Here is a 21,312-nt window from a genome sequence, read left to right as displayed (position 1 = left end):
TGCGCTGACCTCGTCTGTTGCAACACTTCCTGCAAAGCTCCATGAAGCATTTGCAGGAGGCTACGAAGAGGATGAAAAGGCAGAGGAACCCGAAGATTGGTCCCACGATCTCCCACCACAAGGTGCCGCAATCGCTATAAGAGTTGCAGCCAGCAGAACTTATACTTGAGGTTGTGTTAGGAAAACCCGTAGTGTCTGTTATTGGAACTGGCGTGGTTTGAAGGTAGGTTGTAGGAGGAAATGCAGTTGTAGACTCCATTGTTTGAGAGAAGTTAGAAACACTTTCCGTGTCTGTTGTTAAATCCATGATCACAGTAAGTTGTTTCAAAAAAAAGTACAGTTAGAGGGTTGGCCAAAGACCTTATATTCACAAGTGCGTTTCCCAGCAACGCAAACAGTATTTGGTTTCGTAGAACGAATCAACGAGTTGTTGTGCTCAAAATGAGGTTGATAACATCCTAAAAAACAAAAAGTCAACGATTTATGTACACTGGTCACATAGAACTCAATACGATATTGAAAAAGAAAATATGTGTTTTAAAAAAACTATTTTTTTGGGCAAAACCAATGAAATGTTCTCGATAAACCTTATAGCCTACAGCAATAGTTCTCGAACTGTGCGTCGCGACGCCCTGGTGCGTCGTTTCAATTTTCCAAGGGCGTCCCAGAATAGTTCCGTTTTGTGTTTTGTTGTTGTATCAATAAACACAACTTTAATAATAAGTTTCCTCATTAACCTTTATTTGCTGGTGCGTCGCAAGTCCAGAAAACTTTTCCAGAGGCGTCGCAACACAAAAAAGTTTGAGAACCACTGCCCTACAGGTAGCAAAAGTCGTTTCATCCTACAGTCACCCTCGGTTGTATTTCGCCCGGACAAAAACACATCGGGAATATAGGCAATAAAACGAACATAATAGAATTTAAGAGAGATTTGTCACAGACCAAACATAATTACCACCATGTAAAATGCAGTTTATGACTTTGTCGTTAATTATTTTTTTTACCATGTCATGCCTGAAGGTCATAGTATATTGTTTCCAAGGCATATATCTCAAAAGCCGCAAGTTAAATAAGAAATGTATTTCTGTCACGATTAGTACTTGATTTCGCAGAGATTATTAACCAGAGACTGCTTTTTGAGATTAAATTTACCCGCATATTTTCTAACCAACATATTCGACAACAAAACCATCACAATAAGTCCATGTTAACAGTACGTCGCTGTAGCTTAGCACTGAAAAAATACCATATAGGATACATCATTTTTACCCCTCAAGATCTATGTCGTAACTTACGCCTCCTTATATTTAAATTAACTTTGCACCCAAATTAAGAACCTGTTGTCTCCAGTGAATTTGGGATCTCGGTTTTCTGTGCCAAGCACTGTTTCAAACACTTTCACACCGATACAACCTTAGCGGATAAAACAACAATCTTTTCACTACAGTCTAAAATTTACCAATTTATTTGGTACATTGGGTCGAATTTGAAAACATCTGGTAACTGATGATATATTTCCAACAAAAATGCATTAACTGTATCCACATGTATTCGGCATACGTATATTTCAACTTTTAACTGTCACTTACAACCTTATTACGCCTTTGATTGACTTTCTAAGACACTGTTTTTGTACTTGAACAACCAGTTACAGCTCCGATATACCTGGATATTAGTCGGCAAGCCATACATTTAAGATTACAAACTTGAAAAAAGTAGAAAAAGTATTAGGAAAACTCCGAAAAAGTAACCAACCCTATTTAAGGCACCATACTGCTAACAGTCACAAGAAACCACAAAACACTCCATTCACATGCTCCATGGTTAAAAATGTTTCTAACACAGCGCAGTCTTGTTGTTGTACCTTCCAAATCTGTAAACACGTTTACCTTCTATTTGCTTTATAAAAGGTCGTGTCCCACTACGCAGCACTAAACATGACTTACTACACAGCGCCTAAACTGAGATATAAGCAACAGTTTTAATCGGACGTGTTTTGCCTGTTTCGCTGCCACCGTCACCACAAAGTTACGTAAGTTCGTAACATGCTTCGTACTGACAGCCAATATTTGCTTTTCTGAGGGTAAACAGACATAACACACCCAAACAGAAAGAGCAACAATGATTGTGCGCTTTTCTCAACCTGTAAAACGTGATTTGTGACGTAACAAGCGTACTGGAATAATTTTACGCGGTCGTGTGGAACCGAAAGTGTGTGCGCAATGTGATTAGGAAAATCCCTTTGGCGCCAACATTTATATCCCGTACCACAGCAGTGTTTGAAAATGTAATACGTCATACCAAGCAAAAAACGTCATACCAACCGAAAACTCGCATTGTCGATACTCACATTAGCCAACGACTTCATTCAAGTAACATTTAATTTAGATCACTGTGTTGTAATATTCAAATAGGCCCATGTTACATTTTTTTAAAAAGGTTTACATCGTTTGGCAGTACATGGATTTCGTATGAACAATTTATCAGATGTATTAGATGACATTCTGTTTAAAAGTGGCACAATTTTTCCTGCCATTGACAGAAACAAGGGCGATTCCAAAAAAAGGTAATAACTATCATTGAAACACGGAAAGAGTCACATCCATAAACTTACACGACTTAAACTCACTCCGGATTAGGCAAAGATCCGGCTTACCCGATGTAGATTGGTTGAAGCCTTAGCACATTACAAATCATTTGTACCTCAAGTTTTGTCCAAATTAGAAGAAGATCCGGATTAACCGAATCCGTTTTAATCGAAGTTTACTGTGTTTGGCAGTGTCACTGTAAGGAAAAGATCTATTTCTTTGAGAGAAGGAATATACTTCGGTTCTTGATGTTGACTCTTGATTAGGTTAAGTTTACAAGCAGTGGCTCGGGACTGATAACGTTTGCCACACAATTGTTGTTTTACTACGGCTACGTGATGCATCGAAATTTTACATCGTTTTATAATGGCACAAAATAACAACAAAAACTTTGCAACGAAAACTTGTTGTTATCTTGGGTCTGCAGTTTACACCTAATTTTGATCACTCGACCTAAATGTTTCTGTATTATGCAATTGAACCTGAAATTTACAGCTTACATAAAGAGTACGACTGATAAAATTCGTGCACAGAGTCCAATTAAAACTTAACGAACCATACACACTCGAGTGCGTCTATAAATATATAAGCTCGGCAAGCACCCCATTGCACAAAACCAACACGCCCCTTTACGTGATGCATTCTGCCTCCTGCTGACAAACTGAAAGCAGGTACAATGTAGCAGTATGCTTTACGTGGTATCGGGCACGACTCCAGTGCTCGTCGCTCGCAAATATTTAACCCATGGAATAGACCCCGTCATTATTTGTACAGCGACAGGCGCCTGAAAACCACCTTACAAAGTTGGTCAGTTTTCGTACGCTAAGCTGTTCAAGGAATAGGAAATTTGCTCGGGTTTTTGTCGTCAGTTTTTGCCTGTATTTGCTAAACTTATTTGATGTACTTAATGTTTTGCTTCTGTTATGATCCTAATATTAAGCCGTTGTCATGTTACATAATTTACTGTGTAACGAAACTCTTATTCGATAGCAAACAATTAATCATTGACATGCCGTAGCAAGAAACGTTATGAAATGTCTTCATAACAAAAAAGTTCTGGTTTTTATCATGTAGCAAAAAACAACAATAAATTAATGGCCCTATTTGTACCTTTATTGCATTTTCTTTAGGAGACACAGAAATGTTTTTTTTCAATTTAAACAATTTGTTCTAACTGCACAAAAGCTGATTTTTGTGGGCCTGTATCAAATGACCTGAATCACCACAATGTAGAGGCCACCAAAGCAACATAACTATTTAAAAAATAAAGTTGTAGCCTACGTTATTAGTTGTTTTTTTTTTTTTGTTTGTTTACCCATTGTGTATTTGGATGATAAAATTTTCTCCTAAGTTTCTTTTAATTAGATTTTCTCCTGGGTGGAAACCTATGTCATAGAAAAGAGACCAAAATTTCTAAAATGCCTGAGATAAAATGCTTTGATGCTTAAGATCCAACATGTGTAAACAAAATCGTTTTTTTTTAATTGACAGTCACGTTGTTGAATATTAGGCACTTAATTGGGGTAGTTGAAAAAACCGGCGGAAATTTGCAAATATAAATTATTTACGTTAAGCTGTTGGGGTTATAATCAGAACTTTTGTTCGAAAATGGGAGTAAACTATTTTCTTTCCGTAGATTGCGGCAAGGGATGCTTTTCAACATTGATTGATTTAGTTGTAGTGGAAGTTCGTTGGGACTCCCATCAAAAGACCTTTGCGTCGCCATTGAACTTGATTTAAAACCCTCCTATAAATACGCCAAGGCCCTTATTTGACTGCAAATGTTTACGATTAAGATAAATCCTATTTGAAAATCAATCATTTATAGAATTTAGCAATAACTTACTCTCTGGTGAGCCACAGTCACACGACACCTCGTAAAACCTTGCTGCAGCTCGTTTTTGATACGATCTATTAATTTTTTCCCCAAAACAACTAGACTATATTTTACGCTCCATACCGTTTTAACGTTGCGTATCGACGTCCGTTGTGGTGATTGTTTTATTGTATTTGTGTTATGTTTTTACCAAGCCGACAAAGTATGCGTTTTGGATGCTATGTTTTTTTTACCAAGCGAACTTCTGCTAAGAAATGCATTTGGCATATGGATAGTTGTTTAATAATTGTACAGTTGTTTCGACCACGTCTTGCTACAAATAGTGTCGCCTTTTGTTCGCTATGTTGGTGGTTCTAAACCAGCCTAGGCCAAGATTTTTTGATCACAACGAATTCAGGCGTACCACGGAGGGAAAAAATGCAACAAACAAACCTTGCTTGCCAATTGATCTCGGCGTTGCCTTACTCAGAAACGCCAGATACAAGTTCCAGTCCAATGACGCTTCTCATCTTGTGTGAAATAGCGCCACTGGACATTTTGATTAGCCACATTTTTAGTACACGGCTTACAAAATTGAATTTAGCCAGGTTTGTTGTGTTTATGCTTAACAACTATGCTTTAGGAGTGTGAAATTTGGAAAGTTGTTTCATAACTTCTACAAACAACCAAGCATCAATTACACATTATTTATTATCAGTTACATATGAAGTAAATGCGCAGGGAAAAGTTTACATTGGAACTTTAACTTGAGAGAAATATGTACAATGGGATAAGAGATTTTCCAATGAAAAGTGCCATAAAATGACTATAAAATCTGCTAATCAAATTTGAAAAAACATGGCAAGTACAAATGCAAACAAAACAATGAAACATTTAAACAAAAAAAACACTTCTTTTTGTTCAAGGTAAATGTTAAGTTATCAAAAAGAATGCCACAAAAGAGATCTTGAAGCTTGTTTATTTGAAGAAAAAGACCTCAGAAGAAACAGAGATTTCAGAAGAAACAGAAATATATTGGTCAATTTTGAAACTATGATTGTTTGTACTTCAATTTCTACTATTGGTTAAAGTAATATCAAAAGCAGATGATTCTTCAGTATAAACAACATCCATGCTTGTGCTACCTGCTGTTTCATTCTCCATTTACTGCTGTGAATCAGGATGACTCTCTGTTGATATTTTAACATCATCAGTTTTGTACAAAGAAGATTCTCTCTGAGAAACTTCATTGCTAAACTGAGCAGTAGAGAAGGGTATACTGGCATTGATTGAAAGTTTTTCCATCTTATGCTTCATGTCTTTCAATGGCAGTTGTAAATGGATATTTTCGGACTGTTCCATGCCCGATGCATTACTTTCTTGTGTGATTTCATTATGTGCTGCTGTTGGTGATTGCACTTTTTGAAATGCATTTTGTTGGTCTTGTATACTTCGGTAAACTTGAACAGAACCATTGGTTTTGGGAACTGTTTGATGAGTTTTTAGAGGATCATCCAGCTAATAAATTGGTATAAAACAGTTACATCAATTCAAACCCATTAAATTTAGTACAAAGTATTAATACTAAACATTAACATTTGGCAGGATCAACCTTTTAATGTAAAGAAACAGAAAATCTCAAGTTTAAAAACATTAATTTTATAGTGGATTCATTATCTTCTAATAGCCAGATTGTTCTAACAAATACAGAAGAAACATACATAAAATAAACTTGGACAACTTTAACCTGGGCAAAGATATTGACAACCAACTTACTGCATAAGGTGGCGGCGAGTCAGCTGGTTGTAAATCACGTGGTGGTAACTCTTGCAATGATTCAGGTGGAATGTAGTCTGTTAGCAAACTTGATTTTAAAAAATCATACTTTCCAAATATAAACTGTGTGTAGTATTTTATATAATGAGGAGTCACCAGGGACCCAGTACGAGAGATGGAGACAGTTGCTTATAATAACAGACTGAAAGCTTTTTAACAATCCCATCTAAATATACCTAATTTTCAACACGCACCATGGTAAATTTCCTTTGCCAAGTCCTCATGTCCAGTGAAATACAAAGCATCCAGAAATTGAACACTCCAACTATCAAATCGTTTTACCTCTTCAACAAATTTTGCAGCCGCACGTTCTTGTCCCACTCTGTTTTGTGTTTGCTCTATTTCTTGCTTAAAATTTTTGGTTATTCATTTGTTAGTTGAAAAGACATTGAGCAAACAGAAAAATGAACAGTCTAAGTTTTGTAAACTCCCCATATTTAACTTCTGTTCACTCCTTAACATATTTTTCATTGTTGTGAAAATACAAAGTGATTTTTTCAGCAGTATTCAAAATTGCATTGTAATAAAATAAAATGTACACCCTTTAAACAAATTAAACAGTTCCCAACGTCAAAAGGTGAAATATTTATACCTTTGTTCTTCCACTAAAACAGTCCATGTGTTCCATAATATCGATAGCATCAATTTTCTTCATCAGTTTTCTCTTTACTTCACCCTTCTTAATTTTTTCGGCAAGTGTAGTATCCAACTGCTCTATAAAACTTCTTGATCTTGACACACAATACAAAAACATTACATTATATGTCCAACTTTTTTGTTTATTTTGCACTTAGTTTATCAAGTGATTTACCTTTGTGATGTAGGGACAGGCATTTTTTCTAGCTGGTTTCAGTAAAATATAGCAGAACTGGCGCAGTTGAACCACCAATATTAATTGGATTTTGACACTGCTGAAACAATGAGGAACCAACAGACATCAAAGTTCACTTTTCAGTTTACAAGCGGAACTTGTTTTCTACTTGTGGGATTTCCCTGTTGTGTTACATGTTCCCGACACACATAGAAATCATCAATCGCTAAAATATCGGCTTCTTTCACCAAAGTATAGAATTTATGCAGTGGTTGTTTTTAAGTCAGTGCCATGGAGTGGTTCTCAAAACGCGCTCCAAACTTAACTAGAACAGTTTTGGTCGAATAAACTGCGGGCTATATTTTTGAAATAAAAATAGGTGTGGTATACTATGAAATCAGAAAATAACGTTTGATTTGTGGAATGTTTCCATTTTGTGTTTGTAGTTTCGTATTGAAAAAAACAACAACAACAAAATGCATTTTAAATTATTATTATTTGTAGTGTGTTGGTGACTTCATTTAATTAATCCGTCTGCTTTAACTAGGTTGCAGCAATGATCCTTTCTTTCTCGGGAAATTTTTCTTTCTCAGGAAATCAAGTGTCCAAAATGGGATTAAAATCCACAACCTCTCAAACACAGGGCTGTTACGCTAGGCACTTGACCATCTTGTTAATCAAAACAAAATTTCAACTAAGCCATGTTTTTTTCACTAAACCATTTGTTGGCCATACACCTACTAATTCTTATGTGAAAATCAACGGTTGCCAAAGTAATATTTGATGCTAAACAATTATATTATGTCATAAACAAACAAAGGAACACCTCTCCTGGGCATGTATTGCACACTTTTACAGCATAATAAATTTATCACTTCAATGTAAAGCCAAGCTTTGGAAAAAACATTTACGAAGTGTAAAAACGTACAAATGTAGCATCCCTTAAGTAAGTGCACAAAACAAAAGGACTTAATAAGTGAAACTTACGATGCATAACAAAAATGCAGAAATTTTGGAGCACAAATGAAGCGACATAAATGAAAAGACAAGCGATAAACACATATTGCAACAAAACAAAATTGTTTGTACCTCAGAGATAAAATTGTTATTTAACATCCAACCTAAATGTAAACAACAAGCAGTATAATAAATTGCTAATATAAAATAAAACATTACTACACCACTTGAATTTTTTATGTAAAAACATTTTCTAACACAATTATCTAATGCTGGTTCTCTATAATAAATTCGTATACTGTACATAAACAAATTGATATTTGTTAGCTATTTACCATGCCTAGTCTACACACTACCATCTTCTAAGGTTATAAAAAATCGCAAGTTTTTTAACAATCTTAATACCAACCACTCAGTAGTTGGGTCTTGTCCATTGACTTGATTCTCACCTTCAGTGTTATTTTGTTCATTAGTCTGGCTGGCTGGATCATTGTCATGATTTAGAAATAATATTTGACCATTAGACAAGCTTTCGTCATGGGGAGGAATATCATTCTCAGATTGGTCTATTTTTGATGGTTCTTTCTGTCTGTTTTCTAACTGAGTTACATTATGTTGGTTTTCTGTTGCTGGTGGCGTTGTACCATTTATTTCAGAAGACTTGACACCATTGCTTACCTGGGATGAACCTGAAGAGCTTGTAGGATTTTGGAAAATATCATTTTGGTTCCTTGCTTCATCAGCAGATTTCACTTGGCATTCAGTTGTTATTGAATTATTTCGGTTTTCAACAGAAGCTTGAATGTTTGACCTTAGGTTTACATTATGGATGGTAACATCAGATCTGTTTACAATGGCATCTTCATAATTAGATACTGGGCATAAATCCTGATCATTTTCAAAGGGCAATGAAGCTGTTGGAAAACTGAGGCTGACACCACTTTGTTCCTTAGATATTAATGTCTTCACCTTTCCATTTTCCAAAGAGTTCTCAGAATAATTACATGACTCAGACCCTGTTTGAGAAACTGGAGATATGAGGTTCAGGTTTTCGGTGCTTGTATTGATAATTATTTTTTCACCACTTTGAGGTTCCGTATTACCTGCGGACTTGGAATTTTCAAGGCTTCGATTAACTGATAAATCAGAGTTGGTTGATATTAGCCCTGAAGATCCTTCATAGCCAGAGTCAGCTGGGACTTTAGGGACTGTTTGACTTTCAAAGTCAGCAAAGTTGGAATTACCCTGGTGTTTAGTTCTTTTTAAATGTTCTGGACCACTTGTAAAAAGATCGTTGCTGCTGCTGGGAGCAACATGTCTTGGGCTGCTTGCTGGTTTATATTCAACAGACATCTGTACGGCTTCGGAAGTAAAAGATGGAATTTGCTGTTCACCATACTTTGATAATTTGAGACTGTACTTTGATAATTTGAGATCATTTCTGTCATATGATTCAGAACCATTGTGTGTTGTTTTATTCATCCTGGAAGACATCTCTTCCGACTTTTGCTTAAACTTTTGAGTTCCTTCATCAAATTCAGTCTGCTTCTTGATTTTAACAACGCTATCTTCTTGTGTGATTTCATTAAATGATGTTGATGGCATTTCTTGGATTGGTATATTAGGGGCATAACTCCATGGATACTGACTCCTTAAATTTGTCACCGTTTGTGCACCACAACTCACTGGTTCAGCTCTTGCATAAGTGTTGTGGGCATTGTCCTGAACGCTTGAGCTAGCATTGTTTGCCAGCGACCATTCAGTTGCATTACTTCCAACTGCAAATTTCTGCAAAGCTTGGTCTTGGTCTTGTATTATGTTTTCCTCAGCAAAACTGGACAAAACAGAACTGAGTGCTGATTTTGGATGTGTTTCATCATTTTCTTGACCATCATAGGGCTGAAATACAAAATCCACATTAAAATGTTAATAAACCTATGATGACTAGAATGGAATTGTTTGTAAGAAAACTATGTTGCAGAAAAAAATTGAAGTTTTGGGATTGTAATACTCTTGCAAATGACATAGTTAAACATTTTTAATAGACTGCAAAATAAAGACAGGTGTAGAGGTGGCTTACTGAGTAGTATGATGGTGAATATGGTGGTGGTGGTGGTGGAGGTGGATAAGGAGGGCGCTGTTCATTGTGAAACGATAATGGTTCTGGATCAGGATAAGGAGCAACATATTCTGTTTTCAAAGAAGGGTAAAGCTTTATATTTTATTCTTTAAAAGGGCCTGTATAAACATCACAACATACGAGGGTATATGCTCATTGCTAAATCCTTGTGTCCAGTGTAATACAAACCATCTAGAAATTGGGCACCCCAGCCACTAAACCTCTTAACTTCACCAAGAAATTTTCCAACTGCACGCTGTTGACCATCATTTTTATCTGTTTGCTCGATTCTTTGCTTTAAATATATATCAAAGTTTTACATCAATATCACAAAGTTATTTGTTTCCTAATTTTCAAATGTGGCTTTTGCGAGTACCACAAATTAAACCCTGTATTTATACAAACATTATTTTTTCAGCTGTTTATAAACAAATCAAACATGGTATTAAAATTGTTTCAACATATATGTTGTAAACATTTTCATCTGAAAAAAACACATACCCCTGTAAGTTTGGATATAAGCGAATGAAAATTTAAGAGTTACCTTGGTGGTTTCATTAACACAGTGCATATGTTGTAACATAGAAGTTGGGTCAACTTTTTTTAAGACATCCCTTCTTATTTTACCATGTAATTGTTGTTCAAGTACATCGTCCAGTCGATACTGGAACTCCTTTGATCTAAACACAATATTTCTACCGTTCGTTCAGCGTTTTAGCAAGCAAGTGACTTCTACCACTTGCTATTATTTGCAAAGCTATTCAGTGGAACAACTATCATAAGTTCTTAAAAGCTAATAAATTAATTAAATGGACAATATCAGCCTACCTTTTTGATGTAGGGGTTGACATTTTCAAGGACACAGAATTGACCAATAAATAACTGTGAAAGGATGAAGTCAATTCTTTTCACTGATTTAACACAAACAGGAACAATTGTTTGAGAACGCCTAAACATTTAAGTTCAGAGGTCAAGGGAACCGTGATGACCAAGTTATTGCTGTAGTCAGAATAAAAATATAATCGGTGTCTAAACTAGTAAAACTTGTAGCATTTAATTCTGGATACGTGTTTTAGATTAAAGTGAAGGTGATGTTTTACAGTTTAAACAAAAACATAGCCTTTACAAGTCTCATGAAGATAAAACCAAAACTTCGCATGTACTTTGGTTTATTTTTTATGAAAAAGGCGAAACTACATTCACCTTCATGGGGTTTTCCCTATGACAGATTGGCGCAAGGTCAGCCACGTAATTTTAGCACTGCTTACTCGTATTTTATCAAAATAAAGAACCAAATGCTTGTTTGATTAGCTTTTAATTTAAATTTGCAATCCCAACGACTGAAATACAACTATTTCTGGGTGTTGGCGTTTAGTCTCTTCACGCTGACGTCTTTGGACAAGTGAAAGAAATCCTTTTCTTCAGGAATTACTTTCTGCTTGCACTTCGCAATTTCAGCATTGGGGACCTAAAGGTAACAGAAAACGTCATTTTTTTACTGTAACTTATTTTAATGGGTTGTTATTAATGTTAACATCTGGCGAAAGAATGTACTTTATGGTTACATTTGCATGGTATAAACTATATTAATACGGTATATTAACCTGCTAGGAATGCAAAGTTAAGGTGTGAAAGTTACTTGTTGGTTTTTACTTTTAAAATCTGAAAAAAAAGCTAAACAAAAAAACTCTTTGAAAATTGACGTACCGGTATTTATTTACGAACGTGTTGCAATATAAAAATCATTACGCCTTGAAGCTATGCAATTTTAAGAAAGATATAATTTAATTTTGTATTTTACCTTTTTAAGTTTGCTGTACTGCGGATGATGATGCTTCCGTATCGGATTATTGTCAGCTCTGTTATACGCGCACAATAGCGCCCACCTGCGGTCATCACTTTTATTCTGGTCACTCTTGTGAATAACATTGCTGTCACAACACATGACGTCAACATATACACACGTCACTCCTGATTACGTCATAAAGCAGAGTTACCTGTGAAAGAACAGTGCGTCTCCCGGTTCCAGCTCAACTTGCATGATTTCGTTTCGTTCAAGAATGTGTGACATTCGTTCTTCACAGATTCCATTCTGTTCACCAATAACTTCGTGAGCTAGCCGCCCCATCTTATGTGAACCTTCAATAATCTATCACAAATAATTACAGCACAAATTACACACCTAAAAATATGACGAAAATATAATGCCCAGAAACATAAACCAGAAGCATTTCAAAACCCAGTGTATAAACCCTAGGGCCTAGGTCAAACAGAATCAACCGTACTTGTACACAGTATTTCACGGAATATATAGTTCCCCAAAAAGTTTTGGCATCTTCAGTTCCTTATTCAAATAGAATCGGTTGATTCTCTTTGGCCTAGGGTTTATACACTGGGTTTTGAATTGTATTGATGTAAAGAACAGTAATCACCGGAAAACTGCTACTGTAGGTGGATTTCAGTTCAAATTTATTTTTCAACCAGAAGCATAAAACCGTTTTGAGCAACAACAGTTTAATCACTCTTAATTACGGTGCATAGTTTTTTTTTTCAATAGCAGTATTATTGCAAATCGAGCGCCCTTTGGAAAGGTATAGGCTACTACTTTACTATGAAAAGGCGTCTTTGCGTTTAAACTTAACTGTTAAAAAACAATAGCAATAGCCTATAGGCAGGGTTGCCATACCGTCCTTATTTCTAAGATTTGTCCTTTTTTGAAGGCCTATGTCTTAGAAAAGTTCATTGTCCTTATTTTTTGCCTGAGTCCTTATTTTGTCTTATTTTCAACAATTATGAGTCAAATCCCTGCTACAAGTAAAAGTAAACCTAGACCTGAGCTGTTGTGAAATGCACGAAACATTTTCTACGAACAAGGGGTTGCTGGAACAGATTGTTTCTGGGCAAAATATTGCATTTGATGTGTCATGGCTCGTATAAATGCAAAGATTTGTTCACAAACGCTTGTTTTGTTTCGTACGAAAATTTGATTTTTTCGGTTGTCCTTATTTTTGGTTTCAAGTCGATGGCACCCCTGCCTATAGGCCCAAGAGAAAAACATGCTCTACGATAAACGAGTACCTTTAGGCAACCATTTCCTTTGTGGGCTTTGTCTGCCGCAATGAAGACCGTACCCATGTCGGGAAATAGACATCCATTGTTGTACCAGTATCCGTAATCTTGATGCCACACATGCATGCCTCCCGTCCGAGCATCTTTCATAATGATCTTCGAGTGATAGTGATACACTTCTCCATCGAGAAGCTGCAACCAAACTTACATGCATTTACATTGAGGTTTAAGTGTTTATCTGCAAGAAGTTGGGTGTTCTTAGACCCTTACCGACTCCATCGTTCCTGCTACCTTCTCAGAACGTGCGATCACTCCAGTGACATCATTTCCGGCAGCGTTCCAAAGAACAACTTTCGTTTTTCGTCCCGACCCGTCGTCTCGACTGTACCGAAACGCCTACAAAAATACATTTGAAAATGATTTAGCACAGTTCAATGTCTAAATTAAGAGCGAAGAAACGGTAACTGCTTAACACACCATGAAACAATCGTCATTTTCCAAAGTGTTCTTTAGAATTTCTGCTTCTTCTTTGTTCAGCAGGGATCGAACGATAATATAGCCCTTGTCCTTGAAATGCTGAAACATTTCCTCTGTGACGTGCAGACAGTTTGCATCTTTATCGAGCGTGAAGTCTAAAGGTAGAAATAAAAGACAAAATCATTTCTGCAACGAATTTAACTGAAATGACACACAGTTTTTTGTGTTTTAATCCAATTGCCCACAACATCAAAAGCAGACCTATTGCAAATTGCATTACCATGTTACAAACAAGTAGGCAAACTTAGCTGAGTAAAGTTTATTGATGGTTAACTTAGCTCGGCACCATACATTTTTAAAAACTACCTTTCATCACAGTAAGTTTTGTCATCAAATCCAAATACAGCTCTACACTACTGTCACATCCTTACGTGACGATGCAATGCAGCAAACTTTCGACAGTAATTAATATTTAACTTCAAATGTGCCATACCAAACACAATCTTTGTGTCTGAGCATGTAAACAAAAGTTACTTAAACACCGAAAACAATATTTTTTTTACAAGAATGTAATACATTTTTTGTCTAAAAAATGTACTTAGTCCAGTGTTGATTCAAAAGTTTCAAACACCTTGCAAGCAAAAAAAACGTTTCGGCGCTACAGCTACGGATGGAGCGATTTTTTTTGCCCACGTGAATTTGTTTACATCTCTTTCCTTTCGTTGTTAGATTTGTAATTTGAAAAGGGCAAAAGTGAAATTTTTGCCGAAAAAGCGGTAGGTTAAATTTCAAATTTTACCAAAACTATAATACTTGCGCACTTGTTATGGCTAGAGGCAGAAAAAAAAGTGAAACAACGAAGTAAGTAATACAAAAAAACGTTTTTATTTATTGTTGCATATTGACATCAATTAAATTGTTTTTAGGCCTATGAAGCGGAAAGGGGAATCACTTGACATAAATTTCACTAAAGAAGAACCTGATCCGGTATTGTGGAAACCACTATAATTTTTTAAATGTTATTCTTTTTCCTAAAAAATATTTTCTGAAACAACTCCCAACCAGAATAAAGAGTATTTTCTCAGGCACCATGAGAAATACCAAGTACACTACTTATCTGCTGTGGCATTCAATCCCAGAATTTGAATCAGTTTAGTAGGATTTTGATGTGCAATGTGCATTGTAAAAACAGCTTGTAGTAAAACTCTTTGAATCAACACCAAACCAATTAATTGCTCCATTGTACAGTTTAGTAAAGTAGTGCAAAAAAAACACATTATTCGAAACATAATTTTAAAAATATTCAAACGAATTTTCCGTATTTACCAATTTAAATAATCAATATCCCAACAAATTTGCCATGTTAAGTATATCATGTTTTACAGAATGAGGACGAGTTTTACTATGATGAAGTTGACCAGTTTCACAACAAACGAGAAAAAGAACTGCTTGGTGATGATGATTCGGACTTGAGTTTTAATGATGATGACAATGTAAACAATTCTTTTCTTTATTAAATATTAGCTACCTTTTTTGTGAATGTTAGCCACATATATACCAGATTGGAAAGTTTTATTTTTGCGAGGATATTTTTTTCGTCAAAATAATTGCGCGGAATTACAATTTTCTGCGCGGAATGATAGACATTTGATTGACAGGTGGATTTAACGATTAACACAATTTGTATGTAATGCATGCAAGACCACCCAGCTGACAAAAAGAACAACTAAATAAAGTAATAAACATGACAAATCTTCAGTTTTGCTCTATTGCGCACGCAGCTGTTCTGCTGAATTCTACAATTTTTCATTTTCATAACGATTCAAACATTTTGCTGATTTGTTTTATGGGAATAGTTGATTGCCAAACTGCTCTTAACTGTTTTTAATTATTTGTCATACAGAAAACATTATTTTATGTAACTTGCCCAGCCGACAGTCACTTTAATAATAGTCAACTACGTCCTAAAAATACAGATAAATGTACTTTTAAGGACTATGTTACCGAAATAGAAATGTTATTTCAAGCATGACGATCAGTAAGTTTCAATGTGCTTGACTGATTTAAGTGGATTGTTCGCAAAATAAGGCTTGTGACGACATACAGCGCAGGCAATTCTTTCCAATCTGGCATATATTAAGTACTCTTTTACAATCTATGAATGGAAAAGTTATTTTCTATACATAACTATGTGTTGTTATAAGGTCCTAAACTATGGGCATAGGCTTTTACAGTTTAACATAATTTGCACCACAGCTAAAGCTTTCAGCAAACTTATAAATAAAACACAACCAGAACAAATATGTCAATAACATTTTTGTTACTTGTATTTTAAATATTTTATGCTTTCTTTGCAAATTGGTGGATGTATCACAAGTTTTTGGTTTCAAAGCTGAAGCTGTAGTTTATTTTTCTGAAGTATTCATGTTTCTGTATGCTTCATTAGGAGGAAGAGGTCTTAGGATTTAGTGATGAGGAGGAATTTGAAGAAGATAATGACGCTGATGATGAAGAAGAGCAGTTAATTGATGGTTGGTGTTTGATTACATATCATTTCAAATGTGGAAATGTATTGTACATGTACAAACTTCGAAAAAAACGCTTTATTTTTATATCAACAAAAAGATATGTTTGTGTTCCCCCAGTATTACAGAAAGAGTTTAATTTTAAAAATGGATCTTTTTAAGGGATTCCCAGCAACAAGGCCTGGGGTAGAAAGAAGTCTTCATATTATGGAGCTGAGTCTTTGGAAGGCTTACAAGGTAAATATGTAAAGTGGTGTTTGCAAAGTTTTGCATACGACAGAAGTATGTTTTTTGGCATAATCTGTCTTCTGATGAAGAAGTGATCATTTAATGATTGTCACAAAATTTGAGAAATAACATTATCTCAAATATGTATAGAATTAGGCAGCAATAAAAAAACGACTAAAGGGCTTTTCTAGTAATTGTGACGGTGTTTCTGAATTAAAGGGTCCACTTATAGATGTACTTGTGTGTTACGAGTCCTGTAGCCTAATGTAGATTTCATAAATTATCGACAAACTTTTGTGGTTGTGGACATAAAACATTGTTTACTTTTAGGATTGGATCGAGATGAAGTACAAGATGAAGAAGAGCAAGAAGCACTCCGCATCCAACAAAAACTCATGGAAGAAATAGACGAGGATCAACTTGATATTTTTGCTGTAAATTCTGGTTGTAATTTACCTTTTGAAAATTTGTATTTGTCTTTCGTTTCCTTTCGGGAAATGACTAATGCAAAATGTAGGTTCTACTTTGAGTATTTTTTTTATGATTAGATGAAACCAATGCAACCAGAAGTGGATGTAAAAGATACTTCTACGAAAGATATAACCATAGACGTCAGTGAGCTTTCTGTCAAAGCTCAGTGGAAACTTTTAAAGCAAGAAGCCCCAGAACTGAGGGACATAATCATCGACTTCAAGGTATCAAATATTTTCTGCATAAAGTTCACACTTGGTTATTGATTAAGGACATCTTTGCAAATAATATTAAATTTAGGTCATACTTATATTTTAAATATAAAAAATAAATGTAACTTTGACATAAAATTTGCTGTTTTAGTGGAATTCGAAACTATCCTACCAATTAGCGACCTTGGCATTTTTGCTTTGTTTTTTTTCACATTGTGTTGACCAGAATATAGACCCACTTGCTAGAACATACATTCATTACTGGGGTCAAATTGGGTGTATCCACATTGGTTTTATAAGGTCCATTTGTACATGGGGGCAAGGCAACTATTTTGTGATGCGATTGACTGTAGAGTATCAACCCAAATCCACCTTAGCCTGTAGTGTGTAAAGCAGTATTTCCTGAACTGTGTGGCACACAAAATATTCACTGTTTTAAGTAGAACCGTTCTCTTGGTGTTTTAGGATTTAATGACGAAATGCGAACATGCATGAAAAAAGATTAAAAGCTCATTTTTTCTTTTGCAAAAAAATAATAATATCACACACACCACTAAAGTTGCAATTTAACTTTCTTTGAACAACTTTTGTGTCGGCCTGCAAAGTGTGCCACTGAACGAAGTTTGGTTTGTTAATACGACATGCTGGAAAAGTTTGAGTAATATAGCCTTACACTTTTTAATTCATATTTCAGGAAAAATCATCAGAACTGACAACACACCTTCAACCTCTGTTGGATTTGGTAAAGCAAAATCAAATCTCTGGCAAAGGTGCTGACTATGTGAAGGCTCGATACAGATTGGCTTTGATGTATCTGATGAATATCTCATTCTACATGGCACTAAAGAGCAAAAGGTTATCTGTGCACAACCATCCTATTATTAGAAGACTTGTGGAATATAGAACAGTAAGGACTGAACTTCTTTGCACTAGCAAACAATAATACTAACCTGATTGCTAATTTAAACTGAAAAACAGGTCTACAAAGTTTTGAAAATTTTACATAATTTTGATGTTTGCTTCTTTAATACGAAAGTATCAGATGTACATGACAATTACAATAAAACAGTTTGAAAAAATAGTGGCAAATCTCTTAATCATGATGCAATATTTGAATTTTTAACTGGCATTTTTTAATGTTTTGGCAGTGACATCGGAACTATGTTTAAGCATTTGGCAATAACTGTGAAAGAAGCCACATGTACACTTCCATGCATTTTTTATATTACTTGCTAACATACACAATCATACATGTACACAAACTACACATTTTGTGTATTTTTTGATTAGTTGATCAACAGATTGCAACCACTGGATGAAAAACTATCAACAGAAGTTGAAGAATTACTTCTGGATAACAACTACAACCAAAGGTGGTTTTGCAGAATTTAAAAAGCCATGGAAACAAACTGCTACCAATTGTTTTCTAACTTTTTGTAGCGCTTCTCAAGATGACTCAGAATCTGAAAGTGATGAGGAAGTGCCAGATGATGAAAGATCTGAAAAAGAAAGAAATGAACAGCAAAGGCAAACGGTATAGCTTAAGATCAAAGTTGGAAAATGCACCCTTTGCCATGCTTTGAATATTTCATGAAAAATTTTGATCAGTTTCAGACGTTTGTAAGGTCCTTCGAAAATTACGTTAAACAGAAGGTTTTCTTTTTTAGAATGTTAATCGTTCTGATGCAATCAATTACTACACAAACTTGGAAAGAAAACGGAAGATTGATGCTGCTGCTAAAACAGAAAAGTGAATTCATGTTGTTAAAATTTAAAGTTGGGTCTCAAGAATTTTATGTTTGTTTCAGTTTACCTATGGAAGAAAACTTGGATGAGCAGAACACTGAAGAGGATGAGAGAAGAGCAATTAGTTACTCGGTAAATTTTGTTTGCTCTGTGTATGTTTTTATGCTGCGAACCTTTATGCAGCATGTTTGCAAAATTAAAAATTGGCAACTATTTTGAATTCAACACATGAGATACCACTAGGTTGTAGTAAAACCACAATTGTTTATTGGTAAAACAAACACAGATAAAGTGCAAACGAAGTGTTTACTTCATGTAATAATACTGTAAGCCCCAGAAGGGTATCTGAAATCAGTACATTGATTTCAATACTCGTAATTGAAACTTAAAGCCGGAATCACCCAGTCCGTTGCTTGGTGGATGAAGACTAAAAAGCCTATATATTTATATATTTTGCTATTACAGCATTGTCAGTATCTTATTCAAATAGAATCCTCTATCAAATAGAATCTTCTATTCTATTTGAATCTTCTATTCTATTTGAATCTTCTATTCTAATTTTCTATTCTATTTGAATAAGATACTGACGATGCTGTAATAGCGAAATATATATATCTTCAAAAACCAAAGGGTGAAGGACTAAGTGTTTTTCTGAACTTACATACGTTGATTTCAGTCAGCTCTTAATATTATTTTTTAAATATTTATATTTTCGTTCATTAAAAACGCGTTATCTTGTGGAAAAATTGGGTCTTTAGTTCCACCGTTTATCAACCTTGTTGAAAATGCTTGTTTTAAAAAAACCATCGGCAGAACTATCAAAAATTAAGCCAAATGTCAAAAGCATGAAGTTGGAACCGTATTTCTGTTTTTTTGCAGATGAATAAAAACGAAGGCCTAAAGGGAAAGAAGCGAAAAATTGACAGAAACCCACGTGTTAAGCACCGCGAACGCTTCCGCAAGGCGGCGATAAAGCGCAAGAGTCAGGTTCGCGTTTATAAACCGGAGATCCAGAAATACGGGGGCGAGGTTTCCGGAATAAGAGCTGGTTTGGTACGGAGTGTCAAAATCAAATAGGAATTCGCTGGTCTTTCTTGCTGAAACATCAGTCGAAGCACTTAACATCAAGCCAAGCCTAGGCGTTTCAAGATGGCGGTCTTGTCCACACCATGAAGGATGTTGGAATTTATACATTGTTGGGTCTTCAGACAGATTAAATGGTGCCTTATTCGTGTGTTTGTGTCAACTATTTTTCGAAATTTCGACAGCATGTTACTTGAAACTGTGTTTTGTCCGAACATATATCTACTTCAAAGTTCAAACTACACATATATCCGAAATTTTAGGTAACCATACCGAACACACATGGTCGGTTAATTTTGTAAAGTTGCCATATTTCCATGCATAATATGGATGCATGATGATTCTGCGATATCAAAATATAAATAAACATTAACAGTATCAGGTACGTAAGACTTACAAAATAAAACCTTTCTAAACTTGCAAGGTGCTATTATTTCTCTTTAAAGTTTTGCCCTAAGCCGGTCATACTCTATTGTGTGCAGTGGTTCCCAACCAGGGCCCTTGGCCCCCCAAGGGACCACGAGCTGTGGTCCGGGGGGCCACGGGTGTAGATTCACCAGAATCACCCTCTAAAAACCATTTTCTTTTTAACATTATTCCCCAATTTAATCGACTATTTCACATACTATTTGTCTATAGTGAGTTTTTTTACAATTACAGATTCTTATTTACGCTACTGAACCTGTTTAAAGCCGAAATTAGTACCAAATTTCAACACGAGATTGCCATTTACATTTTTAGGGGGGCCACAGGTCCTGTAGGGTTACTTGAGGGGGGCCATGAAGCCCAAAAGTTACTTTTAGGGGGCCACGGTCCACGAAAGGTTGGGAACCACTGATTGTGTGTATTACAATGCTGCGGTATCGAGGCAAAAATATGCATTTACAAAGTCAGGTACGTGAGACTTGTAATAGGTGTCAGTTCAGTGCAGCGGAAAACAGCGCCAAAGTTTTAAGCACTGTGCTGTGGTATGCCGGCCGCATGTGGTTGACATGCTTGATCACCTGTGCGTAATGCTTCCTTTCAACTGTAGGCAATACCACGAAATGGTTTTTCCCATTCCCCTTTAGGCAGTTTCCAGTAACCCCAGGTTTCAATTACAAGTCTACAAATACCTTTTTGTGGATTTGGAAGGCGTGTGAAACCTCTGTATGATCATTTTAGATTGTCTACATTTTAAAATGCATTGTCTTCGCCGAAATGGAGATTTTCGTAACCTCACATTTGGAGGTGGATCATTTTTTGGTTCACTAGTTCTCTTAAGAGCACAGAAACCTACAGACTGCATTCTTTGCTTTTACCATCGTTCTTTGAGGAGCTTTCGTGCAGTCGTTGAACACCCTATTACGTCGGCTAGCTTAGTCTTTTTACCGG

General features: G+C 35.6%; 4 protein-coding genes across 4 annotated transcripts; 1 reads left to right on the top strand and 3 right to left on the bottom strand.

Moving 5' to 3' along the window:
• Positions 1–5,097: 5,097 nt before the first annotated feature.
• Positions 5,098–7,396, bottom strand: LOC145230001 (uncharacterized). Its single transcript, XM_080095351.1, has 5 exons — positions 7,052–7,396; positions 6,833–6,971; positions 6,435–6,588; positions 6,181–6,257; positions 5,098–5,922 (listed from the first exon to the last, which is right to left on the bottom strand). Exons 1-5 carry the CDS (start codon positions 7,072–7,074, stop codon positions 5,569–5,571), a joined length of 747 nt encoding a protein of 248 aa, XP_079951477.1. The 5' UTR covers positions 7,075–7,396; the 3' UTR covers positions 5,098–5,568.
• A 487-nt stretch (positions 7,397–7,883) lies between these two features.
• Positions 7,884–11,163, bottom strand: LOC145230000 (uncharacterized). The gene is made up of 5 exons (XM_080095350.1): positions 10,956–11,163; positions 10,672–10,807; positions 10,269–10,422; positions 10,089–10,198; positions 7,884–9,907 (listed from the first exon to the last, which is right to left on the bottom strand). Exons 1-5 carry the CDS (start codon positions 10,976–10,978, stop codon positions 8,354–8,356), a joined length of 1,977 nt encoding a protein of 658 aa, XP_079951476.1. The 5' UTR covers positions 10,979–11,163; the 3' UTR covers positions 7,884–8,353.
• Positions 11,164–11,290: 127 nt separating this feature from the next.
• Positions 11,291–14,064, bottom strand: LOC145228264 (L-proline trans-4-hydroxylase-like). Its single transcript, XM_080093262.1, has 7 exons — positions 14,040–14,064; positions 13,674–13,828; positions 13,467–13,592; positions 13,206–13,388; positions 12,125–12,276; positions 11,929–12,058; positions 11,291–11,595 (listed from the first exon to the last, which is right to left on the bottom strand). The coding sequence occupies exons 1-7, from the start codon at positions 14,062–14,064 to the stop codon at positions 11,479–11,481; spliced, it is 888 nt and encodes a 295-aa protein (XP_079949388.1). The 3' UTR covers positions 11,291–11,478.
• A 307-nt stretch (positions 14,065–14,371) lies between these two features.
• LOC145228960 (something about silencing protein 10-like) lies at positions 14,372–20,535 on the top strand. Its single transcript, XM_080094187.1, has 13 exons — positions 14,372–14,534; positions 14,600–14,660; positions 15,059–15,166; positions 16,120–16,204; positions 16,361–16,435; positions 16,757–16,860; positions 16,975–17,121; positions 17,804–18,016; positions 18,400–18,482; positions 18,550–18,643; positions 18,777–18,859; positions 18,918–18,987; positions 19,735–20,535. Exons 1-13 carry the CDS (start codon positions 14,500–14,502, stop codon positions 19,930–19,932), a joined length of 1,356 nt encoding a protein of 451 aa, XP_079950313.1. The 5' UTR covers positions 14,372–14,499; the 3' UTR covers positions 19,933–20,535.
• The last annotated feature ends 777 nt before the right edge of the window (positions 20,536–21,312 follow it).

This window comes from Phallusia mammillata, chromosome 5 (genome assembly GCF_965637545.1).
Source record: "Phallusia mammillata chromosome 5, kaPhaMamm4.hap1.1, whole genome shotgun sequence".
NCBI lineage: Eukaryota > Metazoa > Chordata > Ascidiacea > Phlebobranchia > Ascidiidae > Phallusia > Phallusia mammillata.
This window is presented reverse-complemented; position numbering and strand designations above follow the sequence as displayed.